This window comes from Mixophyes fleayi, chromosome 5 (genome assembly GCF_038048845.1).
Source record: "Mixophyes fleayi isolate aMixFle1 chromosome 5, aMixFle1.hap1, whole genome shotgun sequence".
NCBI classification, from domain to species: Eukaryota; Metazoa; Chordata; class Amphibia; order Anura; family Limnodynastidae; genus Mixophyes; species Mixophyes fleayi.
This window is the reverse complement of record NC_134406.1, coordinates 65,915,988-65,933,885: the sequence shown is the minus strand read 5'-3', so window position 1 is coordinate 65,933,885 and position 17,898 is coordinate 65,915,988. Positions and strand designations below refer to the sequence as shown.

Below are 17,898 nucleotides of genomic sequence, written 5' to 3'. Positions count from 1 at the left end.
TTCCTTATTAGAATTAGACCATTTCTTTATAAGATTGGGACGTCTATCTCAAGTTTAAAATCGTAACAATCTAAAAGAGATTTCACATTTATACTATTTTTATTAATATTATCTTTTGTTATGTCAAAAATAATTGAATGTGGTCAATGAATAGGCATTGGCTTGTATTCTACGTCAATTATGATATGAATGTAATATTACTGACATACACAGTCAAAGGGGCATATTCAATTAGCTTTCGGATTCGCGGTAACGCACCGGAACAGCCGCGAAGCGTAATACACGTTACCGCAATAACGTGGATTTTCGTTCGCAGCCCATAGGGTTGCGAACGAAAATCCGCGGTAATGCGGTACCGTAATACCCGCAACAACGCGCACTTTTCGCGGTAACGCGCATTACCGCGAATCCGAAAGCTAATTGAATATGCCCCAAAGAGTCTTAGATACATAGTCTTACATCAACCTTCTCTCCTCTGACCACAGTTATTTTGTTTCTGCAGGTGTGCAATTATGTTTATGATATTATAAACATTTTTATACTTTTATTATATTCATGCAGGCCTGGGCAAATCTCAGGAGCCAGGTAGCCAATGTGCCTAAACAATCCATGCTGATACCTAACTTTTGGGAGAACTTTCTATTGAGTCTAATGGGTACATTTCTTCAGACTCAAAAAGTTCCTGATGTCTCCTAGATGTTGCCATTTCTTGAATTATACATAATTTTGTTCAGTCATCAATTGCCCCATTTGGTACCATATATCCACAATACTTGTCAACTGTGACACTAGCGGCAAGTATTACAAAAACTATAAATTACTGTAACAAGCTCTGTTTCATATGTCTCTGTTCTAGCAATTGGCTAAAAGCTATACAATCTATGAACCAGTCAAGATGATTCACTTTTTCATTTTTTTGCACTTCAGGTATACAATCCTCAATAAATATAGAACAATGAACCCTTTAATACCTTAAACAAATAACATTCTTCTCCAGTATAGCATTTGGGTTATACAATTTAGTCTAAAAACATTTTTTTTTATTACTTTGATTTTGGTCACATTGATAATGTATTTTTAAGATGTTTCACAATGAACTAGTTAAAAAAATAGACATTAAATATATTTAAAAAAAGAACAACATAAATCTTAGTGCTTTACAAATATTATGGGCAGTTGTTTTTATGTAGGAATGTGTCAATCAGATTAGGATATGGTAGCACAATGCATTTTCAGTTCATCTTCCTAGTTAACAAAACAAATTTGATTTTAGTTTCTAAACAAAATCCTTTAAATAGTTCATACGCTGTTGTAATCATTATTCACTAAATCTTATGTAAAAATAAGAAACTCCTGTAAAATAAACATAATAATACTTTAAAATGAATGCCTTTGATTGGTGAACATGAAACATCTGGGTATAGAACTGGAGTCTCCTATGTTACCTCCACAGACATAATAATATACATTATACCAAACTCATTATTTCAATAAAATATGGGAAAATGTATGAGAGGTACTGTAGCAGTACTAATACTATATTTAAAATGGTCATCTACAAAGTATTAAACAGTACCTTTCTAGACCTAGAAAAACAGAATTTACAAACATTTATCCCCAAAAATGTAATCTGTATCTATAAACTTGTAAAATGAATACAATGACACCTACATTAGTGTCTTTTTGTTGCAGTTTTATTAGATTATGTTTCTTATGGCCGGCATAAGCAAATCTATAATCTATTATCTATCTTAAACAGTGTTTTGATATTAGTGGTTAACAAGCTATTTAAATGCTTAACTGTACATTATTATACAAAACACTTCTAAATATACAAAACAGCTCATCTCAACATTATATACTCTAAGCCCTAAAGGTTTTAAAGCACCCTTTTCTAATAAAATCTATACAAAATCAAACAAAATAAAGTTTGCTAAAAGGTAACCAATATAATGAAGGTTAGTAAGGTCTCAAATGAGTGCAAATTGAAAAGTATGGTAGCAAAACAGTAGGCGAGCCAACAATATCAGGCATGTTAAGGTAACATTGCAATCATTGCTCATTTGTCAATCAGTCCAGCTTCTTTAATTTTAGTGTAGAAGAATTTCTCCAGGATGTTTGCACACTTGAAGTATTCACTCTCCGGTGGATTGTACTCTCTACAGTTTGTGAAAATCCTCTGCAGATCTGCCATGAACAGCTTCTTTGTCACATAATATCGGTTCTTCACTCGTTCACTCATAGTTTTGAGATCTGTATTTAAAAAAAACACAAACAAAAATTGGGTGTATGACCTTTGTTTCATATACTTTTGTTTGAAAGAACAATCTTGGGGTGCAGAGCAACAGATTTCTAATGATTTGGGCACCAGACCATCTCTATATTGCAAAATAAACTCTTTATGTACACTCTGTCTTCACTCCAACACATGCTTAAACGGTTGCAGTGATAAAGCAAATATGTGCAGTTCATATATACATCTCCTATCAGCTCTTGCACAGTTCTTAATGGCTACTTTGACACAATATTAATGGGTAGGTCACATTTTAAATGGTGGCTTTTTAGATCACATTTCTCTTCACCCCTTCTCTGTGGAGGTAAAATCTCTCACCGTTCCTCTGAGGGGGTACTATCTCTCACCCTTCCTCTGAGGGGGTACTATCACCATTCCTCTGAGGGAGTACTATGTCTCACAATTCCTCTGAGGGGGTACTATCACTCACCATTCCTCTGAGGGGGTACTATCACTCACCATTCCTCTGAGGGGGTACTATCACTCACCATTCCTCTGAGGGGGTACTATCACTCACCATTCCTCTGAGGGGGTACTATCTCTCACCATTCCTCTGAGGGGGTACTATCTCTCACCCTTCCACTGAGGGAGAACTATGTCTCACAATTCCTCTGAGGGGGTACTATCTCTCACCCTTCCTCTGAGTGGGTACTATCTCTCACCCTTCCTCTGAGTGGGTACTATCTCTCACCATTTCTCTGAGGGGGTACTATCTCTCACCCTTCCTCTGAGGGGGTACTATCTCTCACCGTTCCTCTGATGGGGTACTATCTCTCACCCTTCCTCTGCGGGGGTACTATCTCTCACCCTTCCTCTGAGGGGGTACTATCTCTCACCAGTTCTCTGAGGGGGTACTATTTCCCACCGTTCCTCTGACGGGGTACTATCTCTCACCCTTCCACTGAGGGAGTACTATCTCTCACCATTCCTCTGAGGGGGTACTACCTCTCACCCTTCCTCTGAGGGGGTACTACCTCTCACCCTTCCTCTGAGGGGGTACTATCTCTCACCGTTCCTCTGATGGGGTACTACCTCTCACCCTTCCTCTGAGGGGGTACTATCTCTCACCGTTCCTCTGATGGGGTACTATCTCTCACCCTTCCTCTGCGGGGGTACTATCTCTCACCCTTCCTCTGAGGGGGTACTATCTCTCACCAGTTCTCTGAGGGGGTACTATTTCCCACCGTTCCTCTGATGGGGTACTATCTCTCACCCTTCCACTGACGGAGTACTATCTCTCACCATTCCTCTGAGGGGGTACTATCTCTCACCATTCCTCTGAGGGGGTACTATCTCTCACCCTTCCTCTGAGGGGGTACTACCTCTCACCCTTCCTCTGAGGGGGTACTACCTCTCACCCTTCCTCTGAGGGGGTACTATCTCTCACCATTCCTCTGAGGGGGTACTATCTCTCACCATTCCTCTGAGGGGGTACTATCTCTCACCCTTCCACTGAGGGAGTACTATGTCTCACAATTCCTCTGAGGGGGTACTATCTCTCACCCTTCCTCTGAGTGGGTACTATCTCTCACCCTTCCTCTGAGTGGGTACTATCTCTCACCCTTCCTCTGAGTGGGTACTATCTCTCACCCTTCCTCTGAGTGGGTACTATCTCTCACCCTTCCTCTGAGGGGGTACTATCTCTCACCGTTCCTCTGATGGGGTACTATCTCTCACCCTTCCTCTGCGGGGGTACTATCTCTCACCCTTCCTCTGAGGGGGTACTATCTCTCACCAGTTCTCTGAGGGGGTACTATTTCCCACCGTTCCTCTGACGGGGTACTATCTCTCACCCTTCCACTGAGGGAGTACTATCTCTCACCATTCCTCTGAGGGGGTACTACCTCTCACCCTTCCTCTGAGGGGGTACTACCTCTCACCCTTCCTCTGAGGGGGTACTATCTCTCACCCTTCCTCTGAGGGGGTACTATCACTCACCATTCCTCTGAGGGGGTACTATCTCTCACCATTCCTCTGAGGGGGTACTATCTCTCACCCTTCCACTGAGGGAGTACTATGTCTTACAATTCCTCTGAGGGGGTACTATCTCTCACCCTTCCTCTGAGTGGGTACTATCTCTCACCCCTCCTCTGAGTGGGTACTATCTCTCACCATTTCTCTGAGGGGGTACTATCTCTCACCCTTCCTCTGAGGGGGTACTATCTCTCACTATTCCTCTGAGGGGGTACTATCTCTCACCCTTCCACTGAGGGAGTACTATGTCTCACAATTCCTCTGAGGGGGTACTATCTCTCACCCTTCCTCTGAGTGGGTACTATCTCTCACCCTTCCTCTGCGGGGGTACTATCTCTCACCATTCCACTGAGGGGGTACTATCTCTCACCGTTCCTCTGACAGGGTGACAATTAACAACACCAGAGGGGGTGTTTCCCACGCTACATGTGGAATAGCAGGTGCTTAGACCCTTGATAAGTACATGTTTAGAAAAGAAAGGGTTTTTCTTTGCTGAACATGGTTGAATTTGTGTGAAATTTGTAAATTGATAGGAATATTTTTATACACTTTTTCTCTGGTAGAATTAATGATGTATTGATCATTGCCTAGATCAAGAAAAAAATACAACTGGGCAGCACTACACATATTTTCTATCAGTTATATACTCAATAGCTGACTAGAGAATGAACTACGCAAGTTATTGTCATTACCCATAGGAAATCTTATAACTTCATAGTATCCTGGTGCTTCTGTTCTTTTCACAGGTTCCATGAAAGGCCATGCACTTTGATGACTCTTAAATTAAAAAAAAAACAGTTAACTTAATTTAAAAAGATAATGAAGATCTGCAGTTCTTTTACTGAGTTGTACAGAAGGATTTATTCGCACTCTTGGTTCTACAATGCTTTTAAATAAATAACATATTAGTAACAATCAGTCCCACAGATTTTGCATCCAAGCTTAATATTATTTCATGCAGAGTTGTCCTATATATTCACATGAATCCCACACAATGGCGACAGCCACTTTACCAATTGAGCAGCTTATTGCTGGGCCCCATATCAAACTTTTTCCAGGTTTATTTACAAATTTCGCCTTACAACATTCAACTAAGGCAAAAGGCAACAGTTCTGAAAATTAAAAAAAAAAATTAAAACTAGAATACCAGGGTTGGAAAAGTGATCAGGTCATTGATTTAATACTTTGCAGAGCCACCTTTTGCTGTAATTACAGCCACCAACCTGTTTGGATATGTCTCTACCAGCATTGAGCACCTAGATAGGGGAATAATTGCCAATTCTTTCTTTCAGAATTTTTCAAGTTCAATCATATTTCATGGTGAGCAGTGACTGCTCTCTTCATTCCATCCACAGATTTTCTATCAGATTTAGATGGGGGCTCTGACTTGGCCAGTCAAGGACATTCACCTTCATATCCTTAAGCCAAGCATTGTTTTCTTAGTGGCAGTAGGTTTAGGGTCGTTGTCGTGCTGTATGGTGAACCACCTGCCCATCTTCTACTGAGTAGCAGAACAGGTTTTCATAAGAATTTGGGTGTATTTGATAGCATCCATCTTCCCTTCAATCCTGGCCAATTGCCCAGTCCCTGCTGAAGAGAAAAACCCACACAACATAATGTTTCCACCACCATGCTTCACAATAGGTATGGTGTGATTTGGGTTGTGTGCTGTGTTTGGTTTGCACAAAACAAAGTGCTTGAAGTTCAGTCCAAAAAGCTATATCTTGGTCTAATCTGAACATACAACCTATTGCAACTTGGCATCAGAATCTTTCAAAGGTTTTTTTTTGTAAAGCACAAATGAGACCGAGTGTGACACTTTTTCAGAAGAGGCTTTTTTCTTGCCACCCTGCCATACAGGGCAGCTTTGTGTAAAGCTTGTGAAATAGTTGTCGCATGCACAGACCAACCAATCTCAGCTACAAAAATTTGGAAGTCCATCAAAACCTCCACTGGCATCTTGGTAGCTTTTCTGATCAATTTCTTCCTGGCTCTGTCTTCCAGTTTTGAGGGACATTTCGATCTAGGCAGGGTGTTGGTGGTGCCATACACTTTCCAAGGTACTCCGAGGAAGAGTAAAAGCATTTTAAACATTTTTGTATCCTTCTCCTAACTTGTGCCTTTCCATGACTTTATCCCAGAGCCCTAATAAAAGCACCTTTCCAACCATAGTGAATTCTTTGCCTTACAATACGCCGCTGGTAGTGGAATCCTGAAGGAACATTTAGCTTTTTTTCTGAAGAAATCTAAACCACTACAATTAATATCAATCGGCCATTGGTTGTACCTGAGCTTTTACTTTATAATGGTTACTCTAAGGGTATGATCACTTATGCAAACCAAGTATTTTAGTAATTATTTTAATTCTTAAGAATTTTTGTAAATGTTATTTTCACTTTGATGTTAAGTGTTATAACGTGTAAATGCAGCTAGAAAAAAATCTGATTTAATTCATTTCAATTTCCATGGTGTAATGTCACAAAAGGTAATGATTTTGACAGGGTATGATGATTTAATATAGGTACTATGCCAGTGTAAACAGTTTAATATAAATATATATTGCAGAATAATATGTTTGTTCTGGCTTTATCCTTTAGTCACATGATTTGGAGTTATGACCAGTAAGAGCATAATCATTTAATGGCTCACTTCTACTAGTAGGCTACAGCTGAATTAAATGACATTCACTAAACCATGGATATATTTTGCATACTTACCTTTACTTGCTGCAAAATGTTCTTTAGCGTGTTGTACAGCTGATCTGGATCTTTTGACTCTTTACTTGAAATAAAAAGATGACAACAAAACAAAACAAAAAGAAAAACAGCAACAGAAAAATAAAAATTAAATCAGATTAGATTACATATACAACACTTGTACACTGCTTAATCAAGACATTTGATCCCCTTTTCAACATATAATTTAAGTGAAAATTCATCTCGCGAGAATGACAACAAATGTATTATTGTGACCCAACCTCCCTAATGTCCTATATACTGCATATACAAACAAAATAAATATATTCTACAAATGACTACAATCATCACTGAAAGGGATATATAAATAGTGATAGCAGGTTGAAACAAGTGGCAGCCAGGGCCTATGCGGCATTTCCACAAATCCAGGTTAGAAGAACTCTCCACATGATCTTACATCCCTGCTAAACTGGAGCAGTAGATTGGTACATGTTTATTCTACGTATATCATCTACAATGGCAACTGCTTCAGCGCTCCCCTAGTTGGCACATGCGCTGTGAAGCCTCTTTAGCACTCTACGGCTTTACTGTACATGCTCCACTCCCCTGTATGCCAGTGCTTCTTCCGATACCTGCTCAGTTAGCCACAAAGCAGGGACTTGGAATTTAAAGTATTACAACGCCCATGCCAAATACAAAAAAAATTGGCGCAGGCGGGAATGCTGGGTGCCCCGGAAAGCACAGTACCCTTCTGCTGTGCTTACCAGGCTTACCGTGTTACCGGCCCTGCTGTTACCTAACATCCTAAAGGACATCTTGGGTAAGTAAATTACACTTACCCTACTGACCTATTAGTTCTGGTAATAACTTGCAAATGGCAGCTAGTTTATGTTTATGGCTATGAAATGTTATGCAACACATATATATATATATATATATATATATATATATATATATATATATAAAAACACACACATATATACACATATATATATATATATATATATATATATATTATATATATATACACACACTACCATCTCTGGGTAATAGGGGTATAATAATGTTTTACATATCTATGAATAACTTAAAGCTAACAATTAGCAAATTATTTTGACAGCTAGCAAATGGGACTCGGCAATAAATGAACTCCAGAGTTATGGATAGTATATGCTAATAGGTTACCACCTGAATTAAATATGTGCACTATAATGAACATTTACTGTGTGGCTTGAGTATAAATTACCTTCTTTCTTTTATGTTTGGCTTCCAACCCGTCTCTCCTGAAAGACAATAAAATAACAAAATTATAATCCATTTCCATAATTATAAGGTGACTCAAACATAACACATAATCATGGTGCCACTCCCAAACATAAAAAAATTGTATATGATAGGAGAGGAAAAAATAGTTACTTCAATGCTATCATTTTATAATTATATATTTTGACCTTGGTTTTGTCATACATAACATAATTTATTGAGCATGCATTATATTAGGCTAATTGGCTGATATTGCATCATGTGTTGTCATCTTAAGATTTACAGGCGATATTCACTCCCTAGCTGCACCAGTACCTTAAACAAATCAACTTTTACTTGTAGTAAAACTATACTGTACATCTACAGTTCACATGGCATACCAGCCACTTCCGCCACTTTTCAGTTCTCACTGTTCACATACTACTGTGGGTGGTTGGCGCATGCACCACTGTGTAGTGAGCAATAATTTCCGTACTGCACTGCACAGTATAGGCCTTACTCAACACATAGAATCTTTACTATGATATACAATCTTTCATGTGAGAATCTGTCTTATATTTTTAACATAGTTTCTTTCCCATTATCACAGTACAGCTAACATAAATACCTATACTAAAGAGATTGGTCAGGTGTGCATTAACAAAAATAATTTATGATGGCTCTGTACCAATTGGATTCTGATATAATATAGTAGCGAAATCCGACTCATATGCAGCTTTACATACTTAATATTTATGTGGATGGATTTGTGTTTTTAAGGTGCATTTGACTAGTGTAAGATCACCTATTTGCTATGACTCTTCATCTCTTGCACATCTGCGTGTTCCCAGTTTTAAAGGGGGTGGGGGCAGAATGCTTTTAACCAATCAGATTATCGCCATGTTCTTAGTAGCACAGATCACTTCAGGGAACTTGTGTGAAGATCCTGTGGGAGGCAGTTACTTTTCGTGATTACGATAGGGAGGGCATAGGCGCATGAGCAAGTGGTAGTTTCATGAGGTGAGTGGAGTCAGACAGGAAGCCTCACACTGGGAGACAGTGGAAGGAACAGAGAACCCCACCAGCACACATTAGTAATGTGAGGCTCCTGTCAAACTAACGGGAGATTTTGCTCTATATTTAACTTGTATATTGACATACAAAGATTTAGTAGACTGGCAGATAGAAATATTGGTACTATATGTACACTCTAGACCTAGATGGCTCCTCTTTAAACAGAATCCACTTCAAACTCCTCACCTTCACATACGAGGCCCTCTCAAACTCCACTGCTCCCTACATCTCCATACATACTCCCTCCTGTCCTCTCCAGTGCTTATGACCTTCGCCTTTCCTCCCCTCTGATAACCACATTTCACTCCCTGATCCAAGATTTCTCACATGCTGTCCCCCACCACTTGAATGATCTTCCTTGCTGTCAGTCTATCCTCTAACCTGCATAGCTTCAAACGGTCATTGAAAACCCACCTGTTTAGGAAAGCCTACCAGTCCTCCACTTAAACATTTTACCATGTAGTATACCTCACCCTCTTCATCCACCATCTCTCCCACTCTTGCTTCTTTCCCTGAGATCCCCTTACATTGGCTCACCGCCATATGTCAACTGTTTGCCTATCACTTTTCCTTTAGATTGTAAGCTCCAGTGAGCAGGGACTTCTTCCCTCCTGTTCTCATTACCTATAACTTTTGCTCATCACTGCACATCTCCTCCTTGGGCTTTCTGAGCATTGACTCCACTCCTCCATTGTCTTTGCACCTCTTTCTATACCTGTTAGTTGTGCCTGTACTAATGGACACAGATTTCAACATGGGCTGAATATACCCCTTGCATCCCAGTAGCTGTGTTGAGATGTGTAATGTTATTTGTTTACTGTATTGTACAGAAATACTATGTACTGTTTTGTTGCTTTCCCTCTGTGTGGTGCTCTGGACCTCATGTGGTGCCCTATAAATAAAGGTTAATAATAAAAATAATAACAATAGATGAATCTGTTGCAGGGGGTGCAGCAGCTATGGGACCTGGGTTAAGGAGGGGCCCACAGTCTCCAGACAACAGTCAGTGGCTGTAGTTTTGCCACTGCATTTATCCAAGAGCAGTGAAGTCCAAAAGAACCTGCCTAGAAGTTTGTTTTGTTACTTAGTATATCACATCATTTTAATTTAATTGGATCCACTATTATATGTTTTTGCCTTTATAGAAATGGTAAAATTATTGTGCTTTCTGTTATAATTTATAGATCCATCAAATATAATTTAACTTCCTTGTTAATAGACAATATATATTTTTCTGCCTAATATTTGCAGGGATAATTTAAACTACTTGAGAGGCATAGATCATGTTGCAATAATGCTATTAAAAGAGAAGTATTGTTTTTGCAATCATGGTTTCCAAACCTTATGTCACAGTGATGTTTTTTTTTAATTATCTTTTACTGGTTAAAAAAAATTCAAATGATTTATTCTTGCTCTTTCCTTTAAAGCAAGTTGGAAATGTACTGGCTCAATATGCCATGGAATCTTAATTTCTTTCATCCAGAACTCATTAAGTGTGGGAGATCACTTTGCAAAACAATTAAGGTGTTGGTGGAAAAGATGATGAATCAATGTTTGCATGTTCACTCAAGGTTACACTCTCCAGATGTTTATGTAGCATTTGTGGGCGGCGCTGGTGACACATGTGGTCGCGTCACCAGGTATTCCTACGCAATTACGCAGGTGGCAGTGTCATCGGTGGGGGTGTGGCCAATGACACAGAGCAAAAGCTATTATTAACCAGGGCAGGAGGTGGGCAGTCTCAGGTCCCTGGCAAGTGAGAAGAGGGGTGGGGGGTGAGGCATCATAGTAGTGCCCAGCAAGGGCAGTATAAAGCATCCAAGTATTAAAGAGAAAGGGGTAGTGACGGAGGGGGATCCCCACCTTTAGGGTTATTACAGTTGATGCACCAGTCCCTGGGTGGGACTGCCAGAACAAGAGGGGGGGGGGGGGTCTTCACCACAAAGGAGACAGGTGTAGAGGAACCATTGAAGTGGATTATCTGTCAGAGCTTGCCTGGAGAAGAGAAGCATGAATACATGGCAGTGAAAATTCCTGGAAAGGAGTTTGTGTGTGGTAGCTGCCACTAAGGGGAAAGAGTGCCTCTGGATACATTAAATAAAAAAATGTCAGTACCCCGGGAGAGGAGTCATGATCAGATGCCATGTGAGACTGATTCATGTGCCCCTAACAGGAGAGAGTTCCATGTAGAGCAGTACAGTTGAACCCTGCAGTCAGGGGAGTGCTGTGAGACATTGGGAGAGTAACAGTCTGTGATGGAGGCAACCCTGAAAACTGGGATGTGCATGACTGAAAACATTCTGGAGGTGTTCCCTATCCAGTTATTATCAACTTCGGCAGAAGGATGAAGGGAGGTCCCTGGATAGTAGGGAATTACTACACACAGCCACAGTAGAAGCCCCCTTGGAAAGGACCCCCATACTGGGAGGGGGACGCTGCATGAAGACAGTGTGGCTCAAGTTGTGAAGGAGGGTCCCTGATGTAAGGCATGGTGTGCACAAGAGTAGTGAAAGAACCTCTGGACCATGCCTACCGTCTAACTGTGTATATGATTAACTCTAACTGATGCTGTGTAATAACTACCTATAGTACTGGATACATGAACTGACAGAAATATTTTATTGCTGCTAAGCGTGTGCCGGTGGAGCCTGATGTTTTCCATGCCAGAAGCTTCTAAACAGGTAACTGCTATAAAACAAAACGTTTATTGCAATTGGCCAGGGCATACCTGGCCAAAGAGGGAGGTCCAGCGTAGAGCGTAAACCCACTGTTTGATACACCCCTCTTCGTTGCTGAGCCCCATGACTGTTGCTATAAGCAGTGTGCTGAATGTGAGGATTTAAATGCCATTTGAGTAAATATTTCCAACAGCTGGCCATAAGTTCAAGTTGATAATAAAATGTAATATTCACATGCAGGTCATGTTACCTTGGTTCTTTAAAAATTATTGAGGTACAGCAGGTGGGGAGGGCTTGTATATTTATTACATTTGGACACAAAGACAGATCAAGCAAGTTAAGTGGTTCTTGGCTTTGGTAACACACACCTGTACACAATAATACCAACATATAATTTTACAATAACATTTACATTGCTAGATGGCTGAACAGTTTACACTGCTTACTAAATACAACAGTACGGTAATTATACATACAATGAAACTTTCTTTTGCGAAAAAGAAGGCAAATGTCAAGCAGATTATTGAATTATTGAAACAGAAAATAGTACATACTAATTCCCGGTATGCTTTCAATTGGTATCTGTCGTACTCCTTCCTTAAAGCAGGACAGTCCTGGGTACACCTTCCTTATTTGTGCTTGTTTCCTTTCAATCATTTTTTTGATGATCTGTAACAATAAAAGTTGACTTTCTTTAGTCCTATAAATATTGTTTTAGTGTATTATAGTAGATGTTACACAACTCACAACATTCTGCATGCAAAATATTGAGGCTTGAGGCTACTTAAAACAGCAATCCCATGAAAAAATGAGTGAACTTTACATTTCCTTTTTGACTTTTTACCCATAGTGAAATAATGTGTATTTGTTGTTACAACTGTGTATAAGTCGCCAATATATACCATTTGGTGCTGTGGTCTGCCCTTCACATGTAGTAAGTTCAGTAAAATGTCTGCTTTCAGAAGTAAAACAGCAGATAGTGATATTTATTACAAAAAAAATATTTTCGAAAAAAAAAATGTTTTTAAATCTCATCTTAAAAATGATGGTTGTATAGCCAAAATCATACATTCTGCAGGTGACTCTGTGAATGTTGTGGTATTATCTCCAAATTTAATTAACTTAAATTAAATTATGCAGCAGAGTTCATGTTTAAAAACAAAGAGAAACCTTATTGACAGATATCATAGATTCATACAGGTTTGCTGAACAAAAAAATCATCAGACGGGGGGGCGGGGTTATGATGATACAAATCCCATCATCAGGACCCGCCCAACAAGGCCTGGTGATATATAAGGTATACTATCTAAACGCATTATATGTACTAGGAGAAAACAGTGAAAAGACTAACAGCGCTTTGTGAATAAATATAGTGACCAACACATGCTCAATAATAGAAAATAATCACATACAGTAGGCTGCTTCACGTCACATAGCACCTATTTGCAGATGCACAACCTAAAATAAATACAAAAAAACAGAAGTGCCAAACATAGTGTCTGAAAACCATAAAGTGAGTTATAATTCCACAGGAGTGGCTGCGTACAAAAAATTAGTAAATAATGAGCTTATCTTATTAGGGTCCCAGTTTTTCCTCAGTAATTTCTGAGCAGACCGTCAGTCCAATAGGATACTAAAACTTAAGGGAAATAAATTTTTAGTACGCTGCCACTTCTATGGAATTATAACTCACTTTATGGTTTTCAGACTCACACTATGTATGGTGCTTCTGTTTTTTGTATTTATTTTTTGTATTTATTTTGCATTGTATGTACTGTACACACTGAAGTCAGCTTTATTTATGTAAATATTGTTAAAAAATATTGTTTTTTAAACGATTATACTGTTAACAGTTATTTTAATTTATGATGACATAAAAGTTTCAACACAGTTTTTTTAATCAATTTTTTGGGTGGAAATGGATGGGAACTGACATTCTCCCTAAAACTAGCTTTTTTTGTGATGTTTATTAGCAAATTGAGCGCCTCAAAGAATATTTAGAGTTTCTAGTATTTTGGATCTGATTTAACTTTGTTGAATTTGGCTCACACCATTACTAGTAACACTGTTCATAATTACTGCATTAACCCTTCTGTTCATGAAAATGGAAGCTTAACTTTGGTGTTTGCAGAGTAAAATTTAGGGACAAATCATCAGAGCAGTCACAATTACAGGTAATTAGTGTTAGGTTTCACGCTGAACATTGTCCTACATTACAACTTAAATTGTTATTTTTTTCAAATAAGTTATAAACTAATATACTAAAATAACAAGCAATTATAAAAGGGACAAAACCATGTTAAAGAATGTATACTGCTTCCCAAACCCTTTTGTGTAACCAACAACATTCAGTTGTCATTTGCTCAATACAAATATCAACCTGTGTGTTTGATTATTTAAATGACAATGTTGAGATTTAATTAACAATGCTTATGAATTCAATGTGTGGGATTATCAGCGGCCTTCATTTTATGTTTTGTTGATAATATTACCATCGAAGTCTCCTATAAGAAACATTAGACCACTGATTCTTCTGTTTATTTTCATCTAAATTATTGAGGTACATCAGTCATGCCTGTATTCAAAAATTTCAAATCTCCACTTTTTAATATAATATTATTATATTTACTCTCCAATATGTTGTTCTTTTCATCTCAATGTTTCTATGCAAGAGTTTAGAGCAGAAGTTATGTCTCACACTGATATATCTTGCTCTGGAAATTCAAAAACATGACTGTAGATCCGTGATGAGCAACCTGATACACTCCATGGTCCGCATGGTGCGGCCCTCTAGTCTTAAAAAGGACAACACATTATCCTTAATCTCAGTAATAAGATAAAACAATACATTGAATCAAAGAAACACCTACAGTATCTGTAAAAACATACACATCGTTCACAAGTTTCACAAACTATAACAAACAAACTTGACAATAAAGCCGAATGGACATGGGAGCCGCAGCTGAAGGCTCGGAGGACCACTTGTTGCCCTTGAGATGCTTGCTGTCCATCAATGCTGTAGATGCTTTAAGCCAGTGGTCAGGGAACAGGAGTAAATTACCCCAAATGGGGTAAAAATGAAATTCCTGGGGGTAATGCTGCCGATTCACATGCTGTCAGTTGGATTGTAGACTGATTTAAATGTGAAATTGCTGTTGTACCAGAAGAGCCTCAAGGGGTGGCAGAGGCACTTCTTGAGCTTCGATGCAATAATGAAGCACATATTGCATTTGAAAACAAAGCAGATCTGTCACATTTTTGGATGTCAACAGCTGCAAAGGCATTCAAAATTGCACATAAGGTGGCAGTCAAAAAGTTGCTGCCTTTTGCAACAACCTACCTTTGCGAACAAGGCTTTTCCACTCTAACGAACATAAAAGCAAAGCAGAGAAATCGATTGGACGCTGAAGACTGTATCCAAATTGCTCTGACACTCTCGTATCAAAAATGAAGCAACATCATTTCTCCAAAACCTAAAGTTTTGAAGTTGAAGCTTTCAAAGTAATTTTGAATAGATTCAATAACATTTTAAATTACAATAATTAATAATATATGATTTCCTTCCTTTCAAATCAAGGGGGTAACGTCGGCGTATCTAAATACATTTGGGGGTAAAAGGTAAAAAAGTTCCCTGACCCCTGCTTTAAGCCTAAACTATAACCATGTGATACAGTACTTAAAGCGAAACTTCACCCTCAGAGAATCCTATCTTCAGGTATATTTGCTTACTTTCATTGCCCTTGGATACAATAACTGATAAGATCAGGTCTGTGCATTGGATACAATTTTTAATTCACAACAGATCCACTGATACATCTCATGCTGGCTACACACCGCAATATCGGAAGTGATGTCAGTCCACCATCCGTTGTAGCATTTGTGGTCCCAAAAACACCTTCATGCATAATAGTAATCCGATTAAACTGGATGAGTTGACATGTTGGTAAATGTGGTCAAACGAGAACAGTTGTTTTGATTTCTCTTTCTCTTTTTTAATTTAAAATGTTTTAAGTAAATCATATATATGATTGTTCTAAAATCAATAAAAATACTATACCTCTTTCTGTTTCTTTATGATGACAGAAAATTCTGTGTAAGGTATCCTCGGATTTAACTCACAGCCCATTAAAGTGGCTCCTTCATAATCCTTGATGTATCCAACATACCTTGCTTTAGATACTTTAATGTCTTTAGAAAAACCCTAAATCATGGAAACAAAGATATAGTAACTATAAACAACTCATTTGTCCCATTTCTATAAATTATACATTATCCCAATCAAAGACTGCAAATATCACAAACCATGTTAAAGCAGCATTCCCTCTTTTTCCATGACCAAAGCAAACCCTTGGTGGACTCCTGGGAATGACATGCTGAAACAGTTTTTTTTACTGGGACTTCTCCATTTCGGTGGGAAAGCACCAACAGGTCTTTCAATTCACTACTTTAAAATGGTTGCGTAGAGGAGCGTAAGCAGCAGGACCAATAAAAAGCTACAATCTCTGTGACTTCTCATTGGTCCACACAATCACACACCCCATCCCCAAGTTCACACAGTCACATGGCTTTCTGAGCCTGGGGAAAACAGCTACATGGGGCATCTCCCAGGACTTCATTGAGGGATGCTTTCGGTAGGGTACTATTCTTCACCCAACCAGGGAGTGCAGCTTTCAAGAATCAAATATATTTTTGTCCATAAAACTTTGTATTAAAAATATAAGATAATGTTTTTAACTATTTTTTCATTCCACTTACCAACTCCAGAATTTCTATTTAGTCTAATAGAATTCCTATAGAACTATCTTAATAGGAAGTCAGTGGTATTTAAAAGGGACATACAACAAAAGGAAAAACAATAGCAAAATATAATAAATTATTGCAATGGTTAAGCAAGGCTGGTTTAAGACAAGACGGGGCAGTAATCAAACTGGGGCTTCCCTATTCAGTAAATATGTTTCTACTAGCGTTATACCACACATGGCTCAATAGACGTTTTCTTAAAAAAAGAGCAAGATGAGGGCCTAAAAACTGTAACTTTCCCCTATTTCCAATACAGATAAAATGTAAACTGGATCTAATTATAATGGACATGCCAGAGCTAGTTTACCTGCAGCCACTGAACTCTCTAGTGATGTCACTGTGGTGCAGCAAAGGCAACAATCTCAGTTTCATTTTTAAGAAAGGAGTCTGTGCAGCAGTCCCCTCATGTCTGAACCTTGTAGAATCTCGGGGCCTTGGTGAGTTGCCCAGGGGTTATTGGTTTGCTATATAATGAACTACAAATGGAGCTATGCATATTTGAGTACTGTGAGGTTTGGTGGCACATTGCTTATAATCTCTCCATGTAAACAATGGAAAAAACACAAGATCTACACATAGTATGAATGCAGATTTCTAGTAATTTACCTGTTTCTTGAAATAGCCTATTGCATACTCATCAGCATAAGTAAGAAAATTCAATATATTATGTTTGATGTGATACTCCTTCAAATGATTCATTAAATGAGTGCCATAGCCCTACAAAGTAAACACATTATAAATTGAATGTTAAGCAAAAGGTATGCACCTTCAACAATAATACTACACTTGACTCTTTTCTCAGTGTGATAAGTCTGCTTCTGCTACTAATTTTCCAATTGAAATACCCTTGGCGAAATTAATTAAGTGACATTTTAATTAATTCTTCATACGGTATTGCTATTAGTAATGCAGAGGCAGGTCATCACCCTAGGAAAAGCTAGTTACCAGAAAATAGAATTTATGTGTTAAAAATCTACTTCCATACTTGCATGTACCCCTTCTCTCTCTATGCACATATAATAGCAATGTATTAAATATAAAGAGAAAGAAATAAGAAGGCATAACTGATTCAATTTAGAACAGGATTGTTCTATTCATGGATATAGAAACGAATAACATACAGTATATACAAATTCAATT

General features: G+C 38.4%; 1 protein-coding gene across 4 annotated transcripts in view; it reads right to left on the bottom strand.

Moving 5' to 3' along the window:
- Positions 1-1,004: 1,004 nt before the first annotated feature.
- KAT2B (lysine acetyltransferase 2B) overlaps positions 1,005-17,898 on the bottom strand; it is an 80,143-nt gene continuing 63,249 nt past the window's right edge. For 2 of the 4 annotated variants that reach the window (XM_075212325.1, XM_075212327.1), the window contains exons 12-18: positions 17,365-17,475; positions 16,016-16,159; positions 12,512-12,626; positions 8,210-8,246; positions 6,985-7,048; positions 4,960-5,044; positions 1,005-2,253 (exon numbers count right to left, since the gene is read on the bottom strand). In XM_075212325.1, the coding sequence (XP_075068426.1) occupies positions 2,060-2,253; positions 4,960-5,044; positions 6,985-7,048; positions 8,210-8,246; positions 12,512-12,626; positions 16,016-16,159; positions 17,365-17,475 (750 nt within the window). In that variant the 3' untranslated portion in view covers positions 1,005-2,059. Of the gene's footprint in view, positions 2,254-4,959; positions 5,045-6,984; positions 7,049-8,209; positions 8,247-12,511; positions 12,627-13,192; positions 13,598-16,015; positions 16,160-17,364; positions 17,476-17,898 lie in introns of those variants that run through there. The other 2 variants (XM_075212326.1, XM_075212328.1) reach the window with 2 other exon arrangements.